This window comes from Rhipicephalus microplus, chromosome 1, assembly GCF_043290135.1.
Source record: "Rhipicephalus microplus isolate Deutch F79 chromosome 1, USDA_Rmic, whole genome shotgun sequence".
NCBI lineage: Eukaryota > Metazoa > Arthropoda > Arachnida > Ixodida > Ixodidae > Rhipicephalus > Rhipicephalus microplus.
The window spans coordinates 104,919,946-104,939,572 of NC_134700.1; the positions used below are offsets into that span (position 1 = coordinate 104,919,946).

The 19,627-nt window shown below is 46.3% G+C and overlaps 1 protein-coding gene across 19 annotated transcripts in view; it reads right to left on the bottom strand.

Moving 5' to 3' along the window:
- The window catches only part of LOC119185270 (uncharacterized), a 112,786-nt gene that overhangs the window by 21,618 nt on the left and 71,541 nt on the right, over positions 1 to 19,627 (bottom strand). For 10 of the 19 annotated variants that reach the window (XM_075886734.1, XM_075886742.1, XM_075886710.1 and 7 more), the window contains exons 2-3: positions 14,753 to 15,344; positions 6,182 to 6,347 (exon numbers count right to left, since the gene is read on the bottom strand). In XM_075886734.1, coding sequence (XP_075742849.1) covers positions 6,182 to 6,347; positions 14,753 to 15,344 — 758 coding nt within the window. The remainder of the gene's footprint in view (positions 1 to 6,181; positions 6,348 to 14,752; positions 15,345 to 19,627) is intronic. The other 9 variants (XR_012893782.1, XR_012893783.1, XR_012893777.1 and 6 more) reach the window with 2 other exon arrangements.

Below are 19,627 nucleotides of genomic sequence, written 5' to 3' on the forward strand. Positions count from 1 at the left end.
CAAGGAGGTACTTAGCTCGAAGCGGTGAAAAGTTTTTCTTTTGTAGAAGACCGTTTTGTAGGAAGAACGACGCAAATGCGCGCTTGAATACCTTCGGGACTTCGGCGGTCCTGCCTTCGAGGTATTCTATTAGGGCCTTAATTTCCGGGTCGGCCCGCTGTCGTTCAGCGAAGTCGTCTGTAGTTATCGTTCCCAAGAAGTAGTCGTCATCCGGGTCGTCAGGTAGCGGTTGGTCGACAGGCGCACGAGAGAGACAGTCGGCATCGGAGTGTTTTTTGCCGGATTTGTAAATGACAGTAATGTCATATTCTTGAAGTCTCAGGCTCCATCGTGCGAGGCGACCTGAAGGGTCCTTCAAGGTGGCTAGCCAACACAAGGCGTGGTGGTCGCTCACAACTTTAAAGGGCCTGCCGTAGAGGTAGGGGCGAAATTTCGACGTAGCCCAGATGATGGCGAGGCACTCCTTTTCTGTTGTGGAATAATTTGCTTCTGCTTTGGATAGCGATCGGCTTGCGTAACCAATAACCCTTTCTAGTACGTCAGCCCTCTGCACAAGAACGGCGCCAAGACCTACGCTGCATGCGTCAGTATGTATTTCTGTCTCGGCGAATTCGTCAAAATGGGCAAGTGACGGAGGCGTCTGGAGGCGATGTTTAAGCTCCTGGAAAGCGTGTTCCTGTGGCGTTTCCCACTGAAATTCCACGTTGGCCTTGGTAAGGTTAGTGAGAGGATCGGCGATGCATGCGAAGTTTTTCACGAACCGCCTATAATAGGCGCACAGGCCCAGAAATCGGCGCACGGCCTTCTTGTCAGTGGGCGGCGGGAAGTTGGCGATGGCAGCTGTTTTTCGCGGATCGGGACGAACTCCAGACTTGCTAATAACGTGCCCCAGAAACAAGAGCTCCTCATAAGCAAATCTGCACTTTTCTGGCTTCAGTGTGAGTCCGAACGTCTTGATGGCTTGAAGTACAGCTTCAAGGTGCCGAAGATGCTCGTCGAAACTCGAGGAAAACACGACGACGTCGTCCAAGTACACAAGGCAAGTCTGCCACTTCAATCCTGCCAGTACTGTATCCATAACGCGTTGAAAAGTTGCAGGCGCTGAGCAAAGACCAAAGGGCATCACCTTAAACTCGAAGAGGCCATCCGGTGTTATAAACGCCGTCTTCTCTCGGTCTCTTTCGTCGACTTCGATTTGCCAATAGCCAGTCTTGAGGTCCATTGACGAAAAGTACTTGGCGTTATGGAGCCGATCAAGTGCGTCGTCTATTCGTGGGAGAGGATACACGTACTTTCTTGTGATTTTGTTCAGGCGGCGATAATCGACGCAGAAACGTAGGGTCCCATTCTTTTTCTTCACTAACACCACGGGGGACGCCCATGGGCTCTTGGACGGCTGGATAATGTCATCCCGCAGCATTTCATCAACTTGTCTCTTCATGGCCTCACGTTCTCGCGTCGAAACCCTGTACGGACTCTCACGGAGTGGTCTGGCATTTTCTTCGGTTATGATACGATGTTTCGTGATTGGGGTCTGCCGAATTTTCGATTACGACGAAAAGCAATCTTCGTATTGCAGGAGCAGGGCCTTGAGTTGTGCTTGCTTATCGTTCGGAAGTCTGGGATTGACGTCGAAAGCTATGGGAGGGGTTTGGTTCCTCTGAGCAGGTTCCGCAGAATCGGCGAGGGCGAAAGCACTGATGGCTTCGACAATTTCTTCGATGTATGCGACCGTTGTTCCTTTGTTCGCATGTTTGTACTCATTGCTGAAATTCGTGAGCATAACCGTTGCTTTGCCTCCCCGCAGCTCTGCAATTCCTCTTGCGACGCAATTATTTTGGGTGACCAACAGATGCTGACTGCCTTCAACGACGCCTTCCAAGTCAGGTGATTTAGGAGCACCGACTGAAATAATGACGCTTGAGCGAGGCGGAATGGCGACTTGTTCTTCCAGCACATTCAAGGCATGGTGTCCTGACGGCGTGCGCGGCGGTAGTGCTTCTTTTGTGGATAACGTTATCGACTTTGTTTTTAGGTTGATGACAGCACTATGGAGGCATAAGAAGTCCATGCCAAGGATGACATCTTTCGAGCAACGCTGTAGGACTACGAAGTCTGTAGGATAAATACGGCCATTAATGGTGATTCTCGCTGTGCAGATTCCTGCAGGCGTTACGAGATGACCTCCAGCTGTGCGGATTTCAGGGCCTTTCCAAGCTGTTCCCAACTTTCTTTAACTTCGTGGCGAACGACCCACTGATGACAGAATAGTCAGCTCCAGTATCGACGAGAGCAGTCGCACTGTGGCCGTCGATAAGAACGTCGAGGTCACTAGTTCACCGTCTCGCATTACAGTTAGGGCGTGGCGTCTGGTCACGGCTGCGTCGGCTTGTTCCGCTGCTTCCATGTTGCGTCGTCAGGCCACCTTCGGTAAGTGAGCTTTCGCCGTCAGGGCTTTGCCTGGTTGGCGTTGTGTTCAAGAAGCTCCGTCGCGGCGTCGTCGTCGTCGGAGGATGTTCGGTAGTTCGTCGCACAGCAACCGCATCTCCACCGGTTGCTGCCCTTAGTTTCCCGGATACGGGCTAGGAGACCGGCCCCGCGTTGGGCCGGAGTACTGCCGGAGGTGCGGTGACATGCGGTGGCTGGGCGACGGCGAACGGGAAGGACTTCGTGGTGTCCATTGAGTTCCTGTTAGGTAGTCGGCGATGTCACGTGGCCGTTCCCCTGGCTGCGGACATGGTGCATAGACGGCGAAGCCACGCAGTCCCATCTGTCGGTACTGGCAACGGCGGTAAGTGTGCCCGGCCTCGCCGCAGTGGTAGTACAGTGGGCGGTGGTAAGGGGTGCGCCAAACGTCGGTTTTCCTCGGCGCACTGCGCTGGCCCGCTGGCGAACGGTAGGTCGTCGGTGGGGGTGGTGGCGGCGGTGGTGTCTGGCGACGGAAGTGCGACGGGGCGGCGTTTCGGCGTGGACGGGGAGGAGCGTTGTGGCGCACTGCAGCGGCGTAGCTCATAGTTTCTGGCTCGGGCAGTGGTGTTTGGGGAATTCGAAGCGATTGCCGAACTTCTTCTCGTACAATGTCGGCGATCGAATCCACTTGAGGTTGCGCCGAAGGCAATAGTTTGCGCAGCTCTTCCCGCACGATCACTCGGATCGTTTCACGCAGGTTGTCGGAGTCACTGGCTTGAGCAGCAGCGCATCTGGAGTCGGGCGACAATTATACTGTCTGGTGCGCATGTCCAGGGTTTTTTCGATGGTGGTCGCTTCGGCTACAAATTCTTAGACGGTTTTCGGTGGGTTTCTCATCAGTCCCGCAAAGAGCTCCTGTTTGACCCCTCGCATGAGGAAACGAACTTTTTTCTCCTCAGGCACGTCTGGGTCAGCGTGACAGAATAGTCGCGTCATTTCTTCTTTGAAAATGGCGACGTTTTCATTTGGTAGCTGAACCCGGGTCTCTAATAAAGCAGCGGCCCTCTCTTTGCGAGCGACGCTCGCGAACGTTTGCAGGAATGCGCCGCAGAAAACATCCCACGACGTTCGGAGCGTGGACTCCCGATTTTCGAGCCAGGTCCTTGCGATGTCTTCCAAATAGAAGAACACACGACGCAGCTTTTCGTCATGGTCCCAGTGGTTGAGGACGGCCACACGGTCGTATGTTTCTAGCCAGGACTCCGGGTCTTCGAACGATGACCCATGGAAAATTGGTGGTTCCCTGGGTTGATGCATGACCATCGTGGGCTGGGACGCTGCGGTTGTCATTGTCGCTGCAGTCGCGGTCATGGCCTTGGTCTTCCGCGCCTTGTCTTGCAGAAGCCCGTACTCCGGTGGTAGCCCTTACTGTCGGCGGCTTGTTCTCTGCTCTTGGTTGGCGTCAGTATCTTCTCCGCGACGTGGGCTGGGTTCACGGCTTGACGGGGGCGTCCGGTACATGAACGAAGCAGCACCTCCACCAGATGTCACGGGGTCGTGACGTGGCCGAAGACAGGAGACTTCGTGTTGGGATTTAACTGTTTATTTGGGCGAACCTGTGCCCGGTAAAAGGAAAGTCCAATTACAGCAGCAGTCTCGCACAGATAGAAGTCTCGGACTGATAGCGGCGAACAGAGCGTCGGCCTTCGATCAACAACTACTGACAAGTGGCGAAGCGCGTCGGCATTTATACTCTTGCCATCAATTGTTCTAGCGTTATCGCTGGCGGTGGCGTAGGTTCCAGAACAATCTGTACCGTTCGCACAGTGGGCGTGATTTTATCAAAATCATCTACTACAGTCCGGAACCTTCTGGAAAACTGCAGGCGCGGTTTGCGCTGAGAATCGTGTGGTGTTTCGGGACGATAATGAAAACTTGGGAAATGGAACGTAGCAATATGAATTGCTTGCGGTTAAAACTGCAGACAACGTACAATCTGCGGAATATATGTTAGTGCCGTGCGCTGAGAATCGAGAAATTTCTCGTTTATTGCGCGCGACAGGAGACTGCCTTCTATATTTTTTCTTTGCAATCTATTAGTAGATGATTTTTATTGTCACTTACATGACAGAAGTACGTCAGCGCAACCGTGGTAGACGCCGGCGTAAAACACTTTTGTGTTGAAAAGTTAGCAGTGGCTTAGCTTAGCTATGCTTGGATATAGCTATAGCGTAAGATGAGGTTTCGCTGAGTATTCTTAGCTTCTCTTGTTGTCTAAGATGAGCTTATCATGCTTACTGCTAGACCGATGGATGGACAAAAAGACAGACAGACTGATTAGCAAGCGAGCTATAGCTCAAGCGAGCCAAACGCCGGCTGTGCACTGTGGGACGTCACAGCTCCTTGCACGTTTGAAGAACTGCTCAGTGTAAGCCTGTGCAAGCTGCTCAACTTCACCCAGTTTTGATTGATTGATTGATTGATATGTGGGGTTTAACGTCCCAAAACCACTATATGATTATGAGAGACGCCGTAGTGGAGGGCTCCGGAAATTTAGACCACCTGGGGTTCTTTAACGTGCACCCAAATCTGAGCACACGGGCCTACTACATTTCCGCCTCCATCGGAATTGCAGCCGCCGCAGCCGGGATTCGAACCCGCGCCCTGCGGGTCAGCAGCCGAGTACCTTAGCCACTAGACCACCGCGGCGGGGCTTCACCCAGTTTTGATTAAGCAATTTGAACTCCAGCAGTAATCTAACTCAAGCAGTTATTTGGACAGCCAAGTATTCAACCACAGAGGCATAGCAGGACTTGAAACTGCTTTTGAAAAAGACGCCGCGTAGGCACAACATTGGTGCGACGTCAGTGTGGCTGAAGGGCTAGTTATCTAATTTAATAACAAAACTGTGAAGATTTCTTATGCACGCCTACAATACCGGCCTCGCGTCGTGGTAATCTAAATTGTTGTTACAGTTACAGTGCTGGCACCGCTTTTATAGCAGTCTTATAAAAATTACATACGTATCCTTTTATTCAGCAATCATATTAAAAATTTGCCCGTGTTTGCAAGAATAAGCCAAGGAATGTTACACGTGAACTTCATATAATGACATAGTAATGTGCAAATTGTTTAGATAAAGCAGACGCCTGTGCTCTAGGGTGAGTGCTCGTGACAGGTCAAACCATAAGTTACCCTTTAATCGCCGGTGCGCTAAATGTGCCGCGTAAGCACACGATTTTCACAAATCTACTTCACTGACAAAGACACGTGAATGTATATCGTAACGTTTGGCTAAAAGCAAAAAGAAATGCTGAAATGCAGCTCTTCGCTCTCAGCCTCGGATGGAAACCATTCACACAATGTTTGGTACCTGCCGTATATTTTCCCTCTTGGCTTCAACATCGAAAAATTTTCTAGGTGACTGTAGAAATTCCGTATGAATAAGTAATTGTTCAGTCGGGCTGTAGAAACACGTGCAGCATGACCTTCACATAACATGGATCTCTTTTGATTTGAACCGTAGGAATATTTCGACGGAATTACGTGACCTTGTGAGTAGGTTAAACTATATGTGGTATTTATAAAGGTAGGCTATGTTGGTCAAACTTGTGGTGGTAGAACATTTTCTGCACAGTTTGTTTTATTCGAATATGCCTGCTTATGAATTAGTGTGTAGTAGTTTTGCTGAAGTGCGCAAAATTGCGAAAATTGATGCGAAGCAGGATATTCACGAGCAATTCAGGCTTGTGCAGCAGCTCCGTAAGCTCACCGAGGCAGGCGTCTGCGCTTGAGAACGTCCACACGCTTGAGTAAGTGTGGCACGCGACCAGTTCTAGGCCAGCCGCTTTCACAGCGCTTTTCTCCAGGTCGCCGAGCTTCTTCTCGTCTACCGGTTCGTTGAAGCAATACCGCTCGGCAAACATCGACGAGAGGTCCTGTTCATGTTGGAAGAAAGAAACGAGAGCAAGGGCTGACGTTGATTCTTATATTGCTTTGTCAACTGGCGGTACGCGTACGCAAGTTCTCATTTTCTGACTACGATAAGGTTTTTATGATTTTCGAAAGCAAAATAGGGAGCACATAAAAGTATAGTCAGCTAACGTAGAACAACATTGTATATGCGACTAGCTCTTGGGTACTAGTGTACTCAGCCAGTCTTGATCTTGGCATTCAATAGTAAAACAGGATAGTGTAATTGGTATTCATGAAAATTGTTTTCTCTAGTGCTAGCCCAACTTCAGTTCCCGGCGTATGCCTCAATCATGAGGCTCTGTGCACGCTAAATTGATCGTTTGAAACTATACTACATGAGGCTCTGTGCGCGATAAATTGATAGTTTCATACTATACTGTAAAGCCTACTCGAAGTACAATTGCGAAGTGGCCCATAAGACAGATTACTTCTGCGAGTCAACGCAAAGCCGACTGCGCTCCCGTCAGGCAAAACGCGAATCAACTCAGTTGCTGACTTAGTTGATGCTTTTCATTATAATTATGATGGTGATTGAATATGTTGAAGTTTCTAAAAGGCGCACTTTTTATCATTAACTTGTTCCTCACTTCACAAGTTCTGACGCCTCGCGTGACACCACGATCTAACCAAACAATAAAGGAGACTTCTCACTACATGAAATTCATAGTGTTTTTTTAAGCAGTTTTACGAATTCACATAGCTTTGTGGTAGAACGCCTGTTTGCTACGCAGAAGGTTTCCGAAAGCCTTGCTTAGTCTCGCGAACAACGCTGATTTTTTGCACACAATCATACTGAAACTTCATTGAAAGGTGTTCTTTAGTGTTGTTGCATTAAAGAAGAATCGTTCTTGGAATTATAAATTTTGTCTGCGTTTCAGTATCCGAATAAATATATCCACTATCGCACATCTACACATCAAACGCTTTACAGCAACAATTAAACTACAAATATGTCGGTATGACACTCGCCAAGCAAGCTTTTCTTGGAATCTTGATAATGATAATATTTGTTCATATGCACTCCGGACCTTATGCCTTCCGAAAAAAACGAAAATTTAACACTGCTCCGACATATTTTAAAGTAACCTACTGCACTGCCATTGTGCGGCCAAGGCTACAGTACACGTGCACCAGGCGTACCGGGCGCGCGAGATCTTTGCACTAGGCATAACAATGGCGATCTTGAGCGTATTGAAAATAGGCTCTATGATCCATGTTCAACAAACTGGACTCATCCGCAGATTTATTACAAGCCAGTAGCATCTCCTTATTACAAGTACCAAGACAAAAAGCTGAATTAGACTTTTAATCAATATTTAAGTAAAGTCACAGCATCGCCGAAACGGCGAAGGAATGAATACGACAGCAACAACTTGGAAGGTCACGCGCAAAATAAAAAGCAGAATGGAACGTGCGCGCGTTTCTCACGCCCAAATTACGCACCAAACGTATTTACAGGTACAGATGTACGCGGATAAGTGTCTCAGTTGTTTCTTTGCTCTTTCTGAAAGCGCCCACTTTTTGCGAACGGAGACTGCAATGATTGCAGTGACTTTTGTGCAGCCGGTAACTACAACAATCGTTGCAGGTAAAGCCTGAGGCCAGCCATGACGTACGAGCGTCCCCTCCTCCGCACCGGAGATAAGGACGTGCGAGGAAGCGTCACTGCCCTCCTCTAAGCGGGACAAAGTACGCGTGGAAAATTAGAGCGCACACACCCACCTGATGAGGCAACGCGTGCTCATTGCTTTATCTAGCTTGTAATGCTGAAAACACGATAGTTCCCCCCGAGATGTCTGTGAGCATCCGTAAGTGCTAGATATAAATACCTTGCCATTTGATTGGTGAAGAACAGTCTCCTCAGGGGCTCATTCTCCTTCTGGTCACTGACGCGTGCGGACGCAAGATGGCTGGCTCCCAGAGAGCTGTGACTGTGGTTGCCTACAGCCGTGGTACCCCGTCTCTTTCTGTGCCTAAGTGCTACAGAATTGTGCTGCCCACTGTCACAAAGATGATGCTAAGAAGCATGCAGTTGTACTGCACTGCGATATTTTAAGAACACCGTATCCCATCGAGAATTTTCAAAAGCCTTTGCAAGACGCCTATGCCATCACGAATGTGGCTTTTATCGGCGCCTACAAGATGTCACACGTCTGGCTCGTCAACCTATGGACAAACGAAGCCAAAAAGAAGCTTGTCGGAGCTGGATGCTTGGTTGTGGAGGACCAGCTATGCATTGCTATTGACACTAACAGATAAGAAATGCATCTGAAGTTACTGGGTGGCTTTGAATGCGACTAACCATTACATTCGTAGGCATTTCCGTGAATATCATGAAGTAAAAGAAGTGCCTAGTGACAGGTGAAGAGTGGAAGGCTTTGAGGGTGCCGATTCTCTGACAAAGTTTGTGAAGCCGTTCTCGAAAGATTGCGTTTTTATGGACGACATACTGCATCAGATACTTCTTGGCAGTGACACCGCTCTTATTGTCGCGCCAGGTTGAGTACCACTGTGCCTTCGCTGAAAACACACGGGCCATATCCGACGCAACTGCGGGGTTCTAAGATGCACTGAATGTCATGCTTACGGCCACTCTTAGAGGCTTGCACTCGAAGCGACGCCAGAGCAGTGGGAAAACCTGCAGCTTAAGACCAAAGTGAACTTATCATGAATGAAGAAGAGGCCGAACAGGCGGGGCCCTCGTTACATCTTTAAATAAATAAAACGCTCAAGGTGATCTGAACGACGGCAGCGTCTCTGGGCATCAAGCGGCAACGGTGGTCGAGCGGGAGGCAGCACAGGCCAAGAGCCACGGACAACGTATGCGGACGGCGTTGATTCGGAGCACTCGGGAGTCACACTCCATAAAATCTTCAAGAAAGCCCCAGATCTCACGATCACTACTTTCAATGCAAAACGCACTTCCTTGGGAGTGGCAAACAACTACCGGGAGCTCCTGGAGGCCTACCCAACAAATCAATACATGCACCTGGCACAGACACTGTCAGGCAGCAGACGACTTCTAGATGGCCTACAGAGTGGGCATGGATTACACACAGAGGAGCGGGTACGAGTGCCCGAACATTGAAAATACGCGGTGCATGTTCGACCGATCTCCATCAATATATCCCGTGAGTCACGCGCTAGCCATCTAGAAGCACGGGCTCTTGCTTTCCCTCGACAGTTCGGCTCTAAACCACGTATTTTACACGCACTTCGGCGGCCCTTACCGTGAGGGTCGGTATACGGCCGCCGTGGTGCATCAAGACCGGCAAGTGGATGTGCTGTCTTTTCACGCACCCAATGGTACTCATACTGAAGAGGTGGTCATAGCTCTGGCTATATCACACGACAGTTCTCAAATTATAATATCAGACTCTAAAGGAGCTTGTCGAAATATTAAACTGGAATGAATCTCACTCCTAGCTGCCAAAAATCCTAAATCTTGTCTGCGAGTAGGTTACCCCTCTCTGTGCTCAGTAATCTGAACTTCTGGCCTTCAGAACCTGGCAGGAAATAAGGCGACGCGTTCTGCCACCCGCTCACTCATTTCCCGGGCCACTGCCTCACCCTCCGACGACCTCTGAGATCCAGAAGAGAACGTTCCTTCCCTAACTTATATTACCCATTACCACGACTCCCACCACCGCTTTCCTCCACCCTACAAAGAGCCCAGGAAGGTGGACGAGAGAATTCTTCTCCGTCCATTCACCAATACGCTACTGCGCCCGGCAGTGCTCCGACATTTTGGCCCTTCCTTTCCCGGCCTCTGCCAGTAATGTGCGGATGTGACTGAAACTTACGACGTGGTATCGGCATGCCAGCTCAATCCTTCTTGACCCTCGAACCCGAACCCAACCAGAGGGCACTGGGAGGCAGCCCTGCTCAGTTTCCAGAACCTTCTGGTTCAACAAGCTATAGTCCAGCGTGCCAGGACAGCGGCCACGACCGATGGTGTCCCTGACCAGGGACTCCACTTAATACTGTAGGAAAGCTGACCTACTAGGAGTTAGTTTCTCTGGAAGCCTCTCCTAATTTTTTTATTTATATAAATGCTTACCACCACCGCCACAGCGCAGCGGGACGCGTATAGCGTCTTTCAGGTTCCAAAAGCAGCGGCGCGGAACTGGTGGTCACTGAGCCTGCTGCTGAAACGATGGACTCTGAGGCAGTGCCTGCAAAGCGTCACCTTGATGAAGCGGTTACTGTGTTGCAGGGGCAGCGTCTGAGGCAAAGGAAAGCAGCTTTTGGTGTTGTTGCGAAGAATAATGCGCGCAGTCGTGCTCGCGTGTGTGCACCGTCCCTATCAAGGGGCGGTGTAGATGATAACTTCCAGCCGCCACCATGGCGTCTGAGCAGGGAGTCAATTTGTTTGATGAGGGCACCTTGCTGTTTGTCTCGGCCAGCGTCAGAACCATGTCATTGCAAAAGTCTTCGCGCATCGAGATTGGAAACTAAAAGGAGACAAAACTAGTTGTATCGTATTGTGACAGAAAATGCACTTGATATACCAGCAGTTCAGGCAACAAAAGTTGAGCACGTCGACAGTACCGATGACATGGTTCGCGCGTTCTCGGCGCCGTACAATGTATGTGTGAGTCATCCAGTTGGTTTGTCCGGAGGGTGCCTACTTTTCATTAGTAACACTCTGAGAATTGTCATACAGACCGTTGTAAGCTGTGATTCGGGCCGCTTCGTGATTTGCGACTTTATACTCACTGGCAGCGAATGGTGAGTAGTGTGTCTGTGCGCCCCAAACGACGAGGTGCAACGCCTAGAATTTTTCTGTCGAATATGTTATTATTGCCACACTGAACGCCTTCTCATCATCCTAAGAGATTTTATTTGCGTTTGTACGGCTCAAGACAAAACGAGTAATACCCCTTATCGAGAAGCGAGTACGATTAAGTTAGCAGACATTATAAATTATTACGCTTAAGAGGATGTCTGGGAATGTATTTCTAGTGGTCATGGCGTCCAATTCACACATATGTAGGGGCGTAGTCATGCTAGCTTTCATCGAGCTTATGTGTCGCTTGATATTGTACCGCTAAATAGAGATCACTGTGTAAATCCTCTATCATTCACTGACCATTGTTTAGCAATGCTCACAATAGGCTGCATAAAAGAAAAAAAAAGAAAGCTCAATGGGGATTAATGAAAGCTGAATTAGAAACTCCTAGGCGATGAGGTTTTCAAAACTATAGTATTAGAGGGTATGGAAGACCTCAATGGTGACAACAGCTCTGAAGCTTGACACTTGTGGAAAAGTTTAAACAAAAAATAAAAATGAAGAAAAAAGGTGCACCATTCTGAAGCTTGGAGGACACAATAATGAGCAGATTTTGCGTTTGCACTTGAGAACATTGTCAAAGAAGAGACCGAAATGCCTGGCGAGTTCAATCAAAATATTCATGTGGTAAAAGAAAGATTGGAACTTCTAGATAAAGAGAGATATTATAGGGCAATAGTTAGGACACGAGCGGAAAAATGGCAACTGCTGAGACATCCACCAAACGCGCTCTGGGTATGGAAAAGGGTTGCACGCAACATAATTCAATAACAGAAATAGTGTAGAACGGCGCGCTAACAAAGACTAAGGAAGACACCGCGCACAGTTTTCAGGAGCACTATTGTAAGCTTTCTTCAACGGGTGCTGTAAGTCGGGATCACTTCACGAGTGAATTCTTGTCAATGATGCCGCAATTAGACGGTGAAACTAACGATAGGTTGGAACTATCAATCTCTGTGAGAGAAGTAGAGAGAGCAATCAGTGACAAACTAAACTGCGGGGAATCCCCAGGTCTGGATGGCCTAAGTGCTGCTTCCCACAAGATGTTTAAGCAGGAATATTCTGTTATTTGGGCATATCTTTTAACGAAGCTTTGAAAATGAATCCCTCCCTCCATCATTTCTGTCCTGTTTTGATACATAAAAGAAATCATTCAAGCAAACTCATACAGGTCTCAGCCTATTGGCCGATCAGTCTGACCAATGTCAGCTACAAGATCCCGATAAACACTATAGCTCGTAGGTTGCAGAGCATAATGAAAGAAATAGTAGGCCTACATCAAACATGCGGAATAAAAGTAAGAGGCATCGTTACGAATATTCAGATTTACTTGCAGAAAGTCTTCAATCGCGCGCCTCACGATTTGCTTACAGTCGTATTAGAACATGTTAACATCGGTGCAGGAATAAATGAAGCCGTTAAGATGGCATACACGGAATGTACTACTCGTATGATTGTTTACAAAGAATTAGGTACATAGACAGGGCTGCAGCAATCCGTGCGCCAAGAATGCCCGCTCTCTCCTCTCCTTTTTTTGCATTCACATTGAAAGCATCTGCCTTAGTATAGTATGCAGCAACATTAATAAAAGGTTCCAGTTTCAAGCATGTAAAATGCGTCTGCGGGCGTATGAGGGAGACATAGCTCTTTTTGTACAAACTTTTAAAGTATCGCAGAGGCAGTTAACTTAGCAAAACGTTTCTAAGAGGTTAGTGGAAGTGCAGTTAAATGGGCACAGTGTCTTCGTTTTTGGCATGAAAATTGGAAACTAACACCAAACTACTTTATAAACGTTCAATGAATGCCCCACCTGTAAAATACTTGGCCGTACCGTTGGAAACGTACAGTGACGCTTATACTTACTGGTGCAGGCAGGCAGTTGAAATCCGTGAAAAGGCAGAAAAATGCAAGTGGGGGATTCATCTATTTTTGCTTGCACGACCATTTTTGACCTGTTCTTCATTACGAGAATGTGGTATGTTTTGCAAGTATTTCACTGCTTTCGAACGAATGTGAAGAAGATTCATCGTATATTTACGCCTTTATATGGGTATCTACGTGGGAGAAAACAAACCAGGTGAATATGCTTCAGCGTGTGCGTGATGGCGGTTTGAGTTTGTCGCACCTATTTTTGCGACAGGTTGTAAACCGTTTCTTGTGCCTTCGCGATGTTAAGTACCCTTTTTCGCGCATTGTGTGTCAAATGCGATTGCCTAGTGCTTTGTCCGAGTTTGTAGTGTCTTGTGTTAGATTGTAACGAAGAACACAAGGCTACTTCAAGAAAATCATCGAGTCCTTTCGCTTCCTACAGACACGTTTTTCTTTTGAACATTTAAGCACGGTTTCTCCTAAATATTGTGTAAAAAGTAATGCGATGTGGTTTTTTCAGTTGCCCGCATACTGTATTCTGCTGGAACATGAAGCAAAGTGTTTAAGCTTGTTAAACGAATGCCTGTGTGTCAGGGAGTTAAAACATTCTTCTTTGGGCTTCGTTGCGTTGTCTTGTCAATTAAGACATGAATTTCTGACCATTGTTTATTTGTTCGGTGGGATGATCACTGATTTTTGTGTCAGAAGCCCGAAACAATTGAGCATGTTTTCCTTGAATGTTGGGACGCGGTTTCCTTTTGGGAAGTCCTACAAAAGGCATTAAAGAAAGATTTCCCGCTGGACGAACAGAGAATGAGGTACCTATTCATTGATAGTGAAAATGTATTTCCGTATAGCACAAGCATGTTTTCATCTGTGCATAGTATGTGGAGGCCGCGCATGGCTATAGGTCAAGCAGATGAAGATGCTCGAGGAGTTACAGAATACTTTCGAGAGTCCATAACATTGTTTCTGGAACTACAAAAAATGCAAAACAATATGCCCGATTGGGTTCCGCGTATGGAATCACTATTGTACATGAAAGGATTCTTCAAAATTTGTTTTGTTGAAAATTGATGAAGAGATGCAATAATGAAAAAACAAGCTCCTCGGTGGCTCAATAGTTAACGCCTGACACTCACAATTTAGAACACCTAAGTTCGATTCTCACTCGGGAGTCATTTTCAGTTTTTTTTGTTTCCTGCATTTTCATGTACACAGATACGTATACATATACGGTGAGTGACTCCAACGTCGACGCCGACGCCGGTGGCAAAATACAGTCGAGAGTATCCATACAATTGCTATCGCAATAAAAAAAATTAGCCCACTCCTGCCTCCGCACTTGACACCTGTAACTAGCAAGCCCACGCTTCAACGGCTCCCAAACGCGTTATTCCAATATTTTTCTCGCACTCTCCTATATTCATTTTCCTATATTATAGAACCATTAGTCAATAAAATAGCCTTTCTAATACAAGTTATCACACTGCACAGTAGTGTTCCTGGTCCTTAATAGTTGTGTCATTGCTACTACTCCATGATTGTAGTTTATTTTGTGTTTCTTGACCATTATGCATCGACCATGAGTCCGTATATTGATTGAATCAGTAAGTCAAACAAATTATGAAAAGGTGATGAATTGGCGGACAAGCCGTCTTTCAGGAAAGACGCACCTGACTTACCGCATTGTTTCAAGCTACTCACCGGCATATACGATTGCCATTCTTCGTTTTGATATATTTGGTGCCAGACATCCGTGATACCAGTTCTTGTGAAGTAAACAACCAGGCACTCTCCCCCATCCTTGAGAAGCCGACTGATGTTACGGTAAACTTTTGGCAAGTCCCAAATATAATGAAAAGTCAAGAAGGAGTAGAGGCGGTCAAATAGTCCGTACCTATTGATTATGAAATGAACATCTCCTTTCTCGATGTCCAAAACCTCAAAGTTTACTTTGGGCTTCTTGTGGTGCTCTTGAGCGTATTGAATCATGTCTTCAGATATATCTGTTGAGACAACGCGTGCGAATGGATGGAGACGTGGCAGCAGCCTTTCTGCGAGGAAGTTGCCTGGTCCGCAACCGACATCTAAATATTGATATTCTTTTGTCGCTGACTTAAGGAACTTCACCAGGTTTAAAGATGTCAGGTTCTCCTTGTAGGACAACTCTTTCAGCCACGTGAATGATTCAGGGTCTAGGTCAGCTGTTGCGTGCCTCAAATCTGGCCCTCGAATGTCTTCCATGACGGCCATACGCGTACCGGTTCGGGCTGTTCCTGAACGTTCCGAGCAAGCCCTGCAAAAATGCAAACGGACGGCACAACTATGAGTTCATATAGGCATGCATTTGGTTCATGTCCTCATTAGGATACGGGTGTACATTCTATGAATGATTGTAGAAAATACGCCAGTAAAAATTAAGTTTCACTGCAAAGCCCAAGCAATGAAAGCGACAGCAAGAAATTAGCATGCCACACGAATAACATCAAGCAGACAGATTCATAAAGCGCACCGCTAAAGCAGAAAGTACGCCTGAAAAGAACGCACAGGTATACATAGGACATGAGTGAGTTAACAGCTGCCACAACAGCCACGTCTTTGTCTTCGAGCGAGGTGCTACAAGTGGTGATAACGCAGAACAGGTGTTACCAGAACCCGATATGATATGGTACGGTATGGAGAACACCTAAACCCGGTGTGCCAAAATATTTTTTTCTCGATTTAACTTGAGCGCGTAGAGTGAAGCATTCGCGTCTCCTAAGACGCTGTGGCATCTGCCACAAAGTGTGCCCAGTGCTCCGCCTCTTTTATTTATTTTTTTATGATACCTTACAAGCTCAATGAGAGCATTGTGTAAGGGGGGTACAAACTTCAAAGAGTAATAGGGCGGTCATCAATAACATGGAATACACAGAAAATAACACAACATCGTGACAAAGCGTGTCAAGTCACTGACACTCAAACAAATGTAATACGCGAATGTTGACCGATATGCAGAAAGCTTGAATAACAAGAAATTCAAGGTACATGAACAAAACACAATAAAGAAATTCGGAAAGCGTAGGTATAGAATTCAAGTGAGCAGCAACGGCGGTGCAACTGAGCAACGAAAACTGGGAGAATAACAAGAACTGGGAGAACAATGGTAATAACAAAAAAAATCAAAGAGAAATCGGAAGGCCGAGGTGTACAACGTACACTTTCCAAACACACATACTGCTAGCCGTATGAAGGCGTTTACTAATATAAATTGCAAGACAACGGTGGGTACAGCAAAAACTAAAGAGAACCAAAAAGAAGTGTGAAACTAGGTGAGTGGCACAGCTGCAGCTACAAACATCAGTGAAGTTAAAGCGATTAGTGCAATGAAAAATGATTACACACATGTTCGCGAAAATAATCTGGATCAGTGATGGAGGCGATGCAGTCGGGAAGATCGTTCCTTAATGATATGGCCTTAGGAAGCGCTGATAAGTTGAATGCCTTCGTTTTGTCATAAATGCGAGTGAAACTAAGGTGATTGTGCAGGCGTCTGGACATGCGCAATGGTGCTGTAAGGGGTAGCGTCGTAGAACGTCTTGTACTGTGAATATACTTATGCAGCAAACATAACAGTGCAACAGAGCGACGAACGTGCAATGACGAAATAGAATGTTCTTGTTTTAATGTTGTTACGCTGCAATGAGTGCTATAATTGCGAGATATAAACCGGGCTGCTGTGTTTTGTATGGACTCTCGCATTGTGGTTAGGTAATCTTGGAAAGCGGACCAGACAGAAGATGCAAATTTCAGCTGGGAGCGTACATAAGTGAAATAGGCCAGTTTACGGATGCTTGTCGGAGACTTTCGCAGATTACGACGGGGATAACCTAATGTTTCTAAGGCTTTCGCGCAGATAACACTAATGTGTGCCGACCATGAAAGATTGGGTGTTAGATTGACGCCTAAGTATGTGTAAGAAGAGCACTGCACTATTGTATCATTTTTAATAGAGTAGGAATAATTGGTGTATTTTGTTTACGACTGAAGGTCATAGCACGGCACTTGGAAGAGTTAAGAGACATCTTCCACACGTCACACCAGTCACTAAATAGGTTAAGGTCTGTTTGAAAGGTAAGGTGGTCACCATCATTGTTAATAGCTCGATATATTATGCAATCGTCAGCGAATAGTCTTATATTGGAAGATATATTATTTGGCAAATCATTTATGTAGATGAGAAAAAATAGAGGTCAGAGAACACTACCCTGCGGAACACCCGAGATGACATCAGAGGAAGTAGAGGTGTAGTTATTAACCGTAGTGAATTGTTTTCGAAAGGAAAGAAAATTGCGGATCCACGAAAGGGTTAAGGAATCGAGTCTAAGTGCAGATAATTTAGATATTAGGCGGCAATGGGCAACGTGGTCAAAGGACTTAGAAAAATCGATGAATACGCAATCAGTTTGTTTGTTTTCATTCATATTGGAATGAAGATCCGTTGTTAATTCAAACAATTGGGTGTCACACGAGAAGTCTTTCCGAAAACCATGCTGGTGAGGAAAAAAGAAATTATTTGATTCGACGTGGCGGCGAACATGGGAAGCGATAATATGCTCCAGGAATTTGCAGCAAATTCACGTACGCGAGATGGGTCTATAATTATCAGGTGAGTGTTTACCTCCACTTTTATAAACGGGAACCACTTTACCCATGTGCCAATCATCTGAAAGTTGACCAGACATGAAGGACTGTTGAAAGATGGGAAGTTAGAATTTGCTCGATACGATTTTTCTGTTCTTTAGTATTTTTGTGTTAATGTTGTCGGGCCCCGATGAAGTAGATTGTTTAAGTTGGTCAATGAGGGATGCAATACCTTCGATTGTAAGAACTATTGGCTGCATAAACGCCCAGTCGTAATCTGCGATGAATGGTATGTTGGAATGGTCTTCTCTTGTGTATACTGAAAAAAAGAACCTGTTTAATGCGAATGAACAGTCACTATCTGAGAGGGGTTTGTCGTCATCACCACGTAACGAGATATGCTGGTGGTCGATTCCTGGGGTTAACGACTGCCAAAACTTCCGATGGTTTGATTTCAAAAGAGACAGGAGATCATGGGAAAAATATTTGTCTTTCGCATCCTTAATTGCAGAGCAGTAGCTCGCCACACACTCGTCGTACTTTTTCCATGCAGCTTCAGTTTGCCAAGTTTAGGCGTTTTTGTACAACCACTTTTTTGTTTCTGAGCCGACGGAGTGACATAGTGAACCCCGGGTTCAACCTGTCATTCGTTATGGTAACTATGGGAACAAACTTATCGACCAGCCTGCAAACCTTGTCCTGGAAGATACACCAGTTTTCGTTTACGGTGCGAGTATCGAACAAGGGCATCATCCCTTCAACAAGGAATACTTCAAGGTCTGAGTTAATTGCTGCGTAATCGGCCTTGTTATAATCTCGCATAATTTTTCTATCTTTACCTGTGTGGCTAAATGGCACTTGTATAGGAAAAGGGAGTAACTTGTGGTCACTTAAATCGTCCCGATAAGTGATTGGCCCGATAGCTTCAGGAGCATTACTTAAAATTAGATCTAATAAATTATATCCACGTGTAGGTGCGTCAACAGTTTGGAAAAAGTTTAAATTCAGAGTTAAATTTAAAAATTCTACAGAAGCATGACTAGGTGAAGAGAGCGACGGCCAATCAACATCGGGAAAGTTAAAGTCGCTGAGGAGGTAAACGTTTTCACTCTGATAGCTTTGCACAGCGGCCGCTATACTCTTTCTGAGTTCATCGCTAAAGGAAGGACCTGTGTCGGGTGGCCGGTAGCAAGCGCCTATCAGTATTTCTGATGAAGCGGAAAAGCAGGCATCCCAAACTATTTCGAGGGGTGAGTGAGTATCCATGAGAAACGACGACCGTGTATTCTTTATCGCGATCAAAACACCACCCCCCTTTCGTTCAGAAGGGTCCACCGATAAATAATGATAATATTCACGCCCGAAAAGAGTTATGCATCGAGAATATTTGGGTGAAGCCTAGTCTCAGTTAAGACAGCAATGTCCGTATTGCTATCGTCCAAGATAGAAGAGATATTTTCACGTTTCGGCAGCAGGCTACAGATGTTAGTCAACGTCACTGTTAGTGGTCGTACCAAGGTCGAGAAACGGGACCATTGTTGCTTAGGAAGTTTATTTTTTGCCTGCTTTCTTATTTAGCTACCCTTGAGAAAGAACAACCGATTTTGTAGAGCTGTCATAAACGTACGTCTTGCCATTCATTTCGAACCTGTCTACTCGCAGTTTAAATGTCTGCTTGCTTGGTTTCGCAATCTCGATCAACTTTTTCCGCGCTTCGCGGGTTGCAACAGAAAAATTCTGACTAATAAAATAGTCTGTATCTTTGGTTTTCTTGATAATGCTTGTATGATTTGTTTGTCTTTAAACAGAACGAATTTAGCAATTATTGGTCGGCACTTGTCTGGAGAAAACCGGCCAAGGCGGTGGACGCGTTCAAACTGCTGGCTTGTAAGGGTGATTTGAAGACTTTCTTCGCAAAATTCAATTAGTTTTTTCTCTGAAGCTTCCCAATCTTCA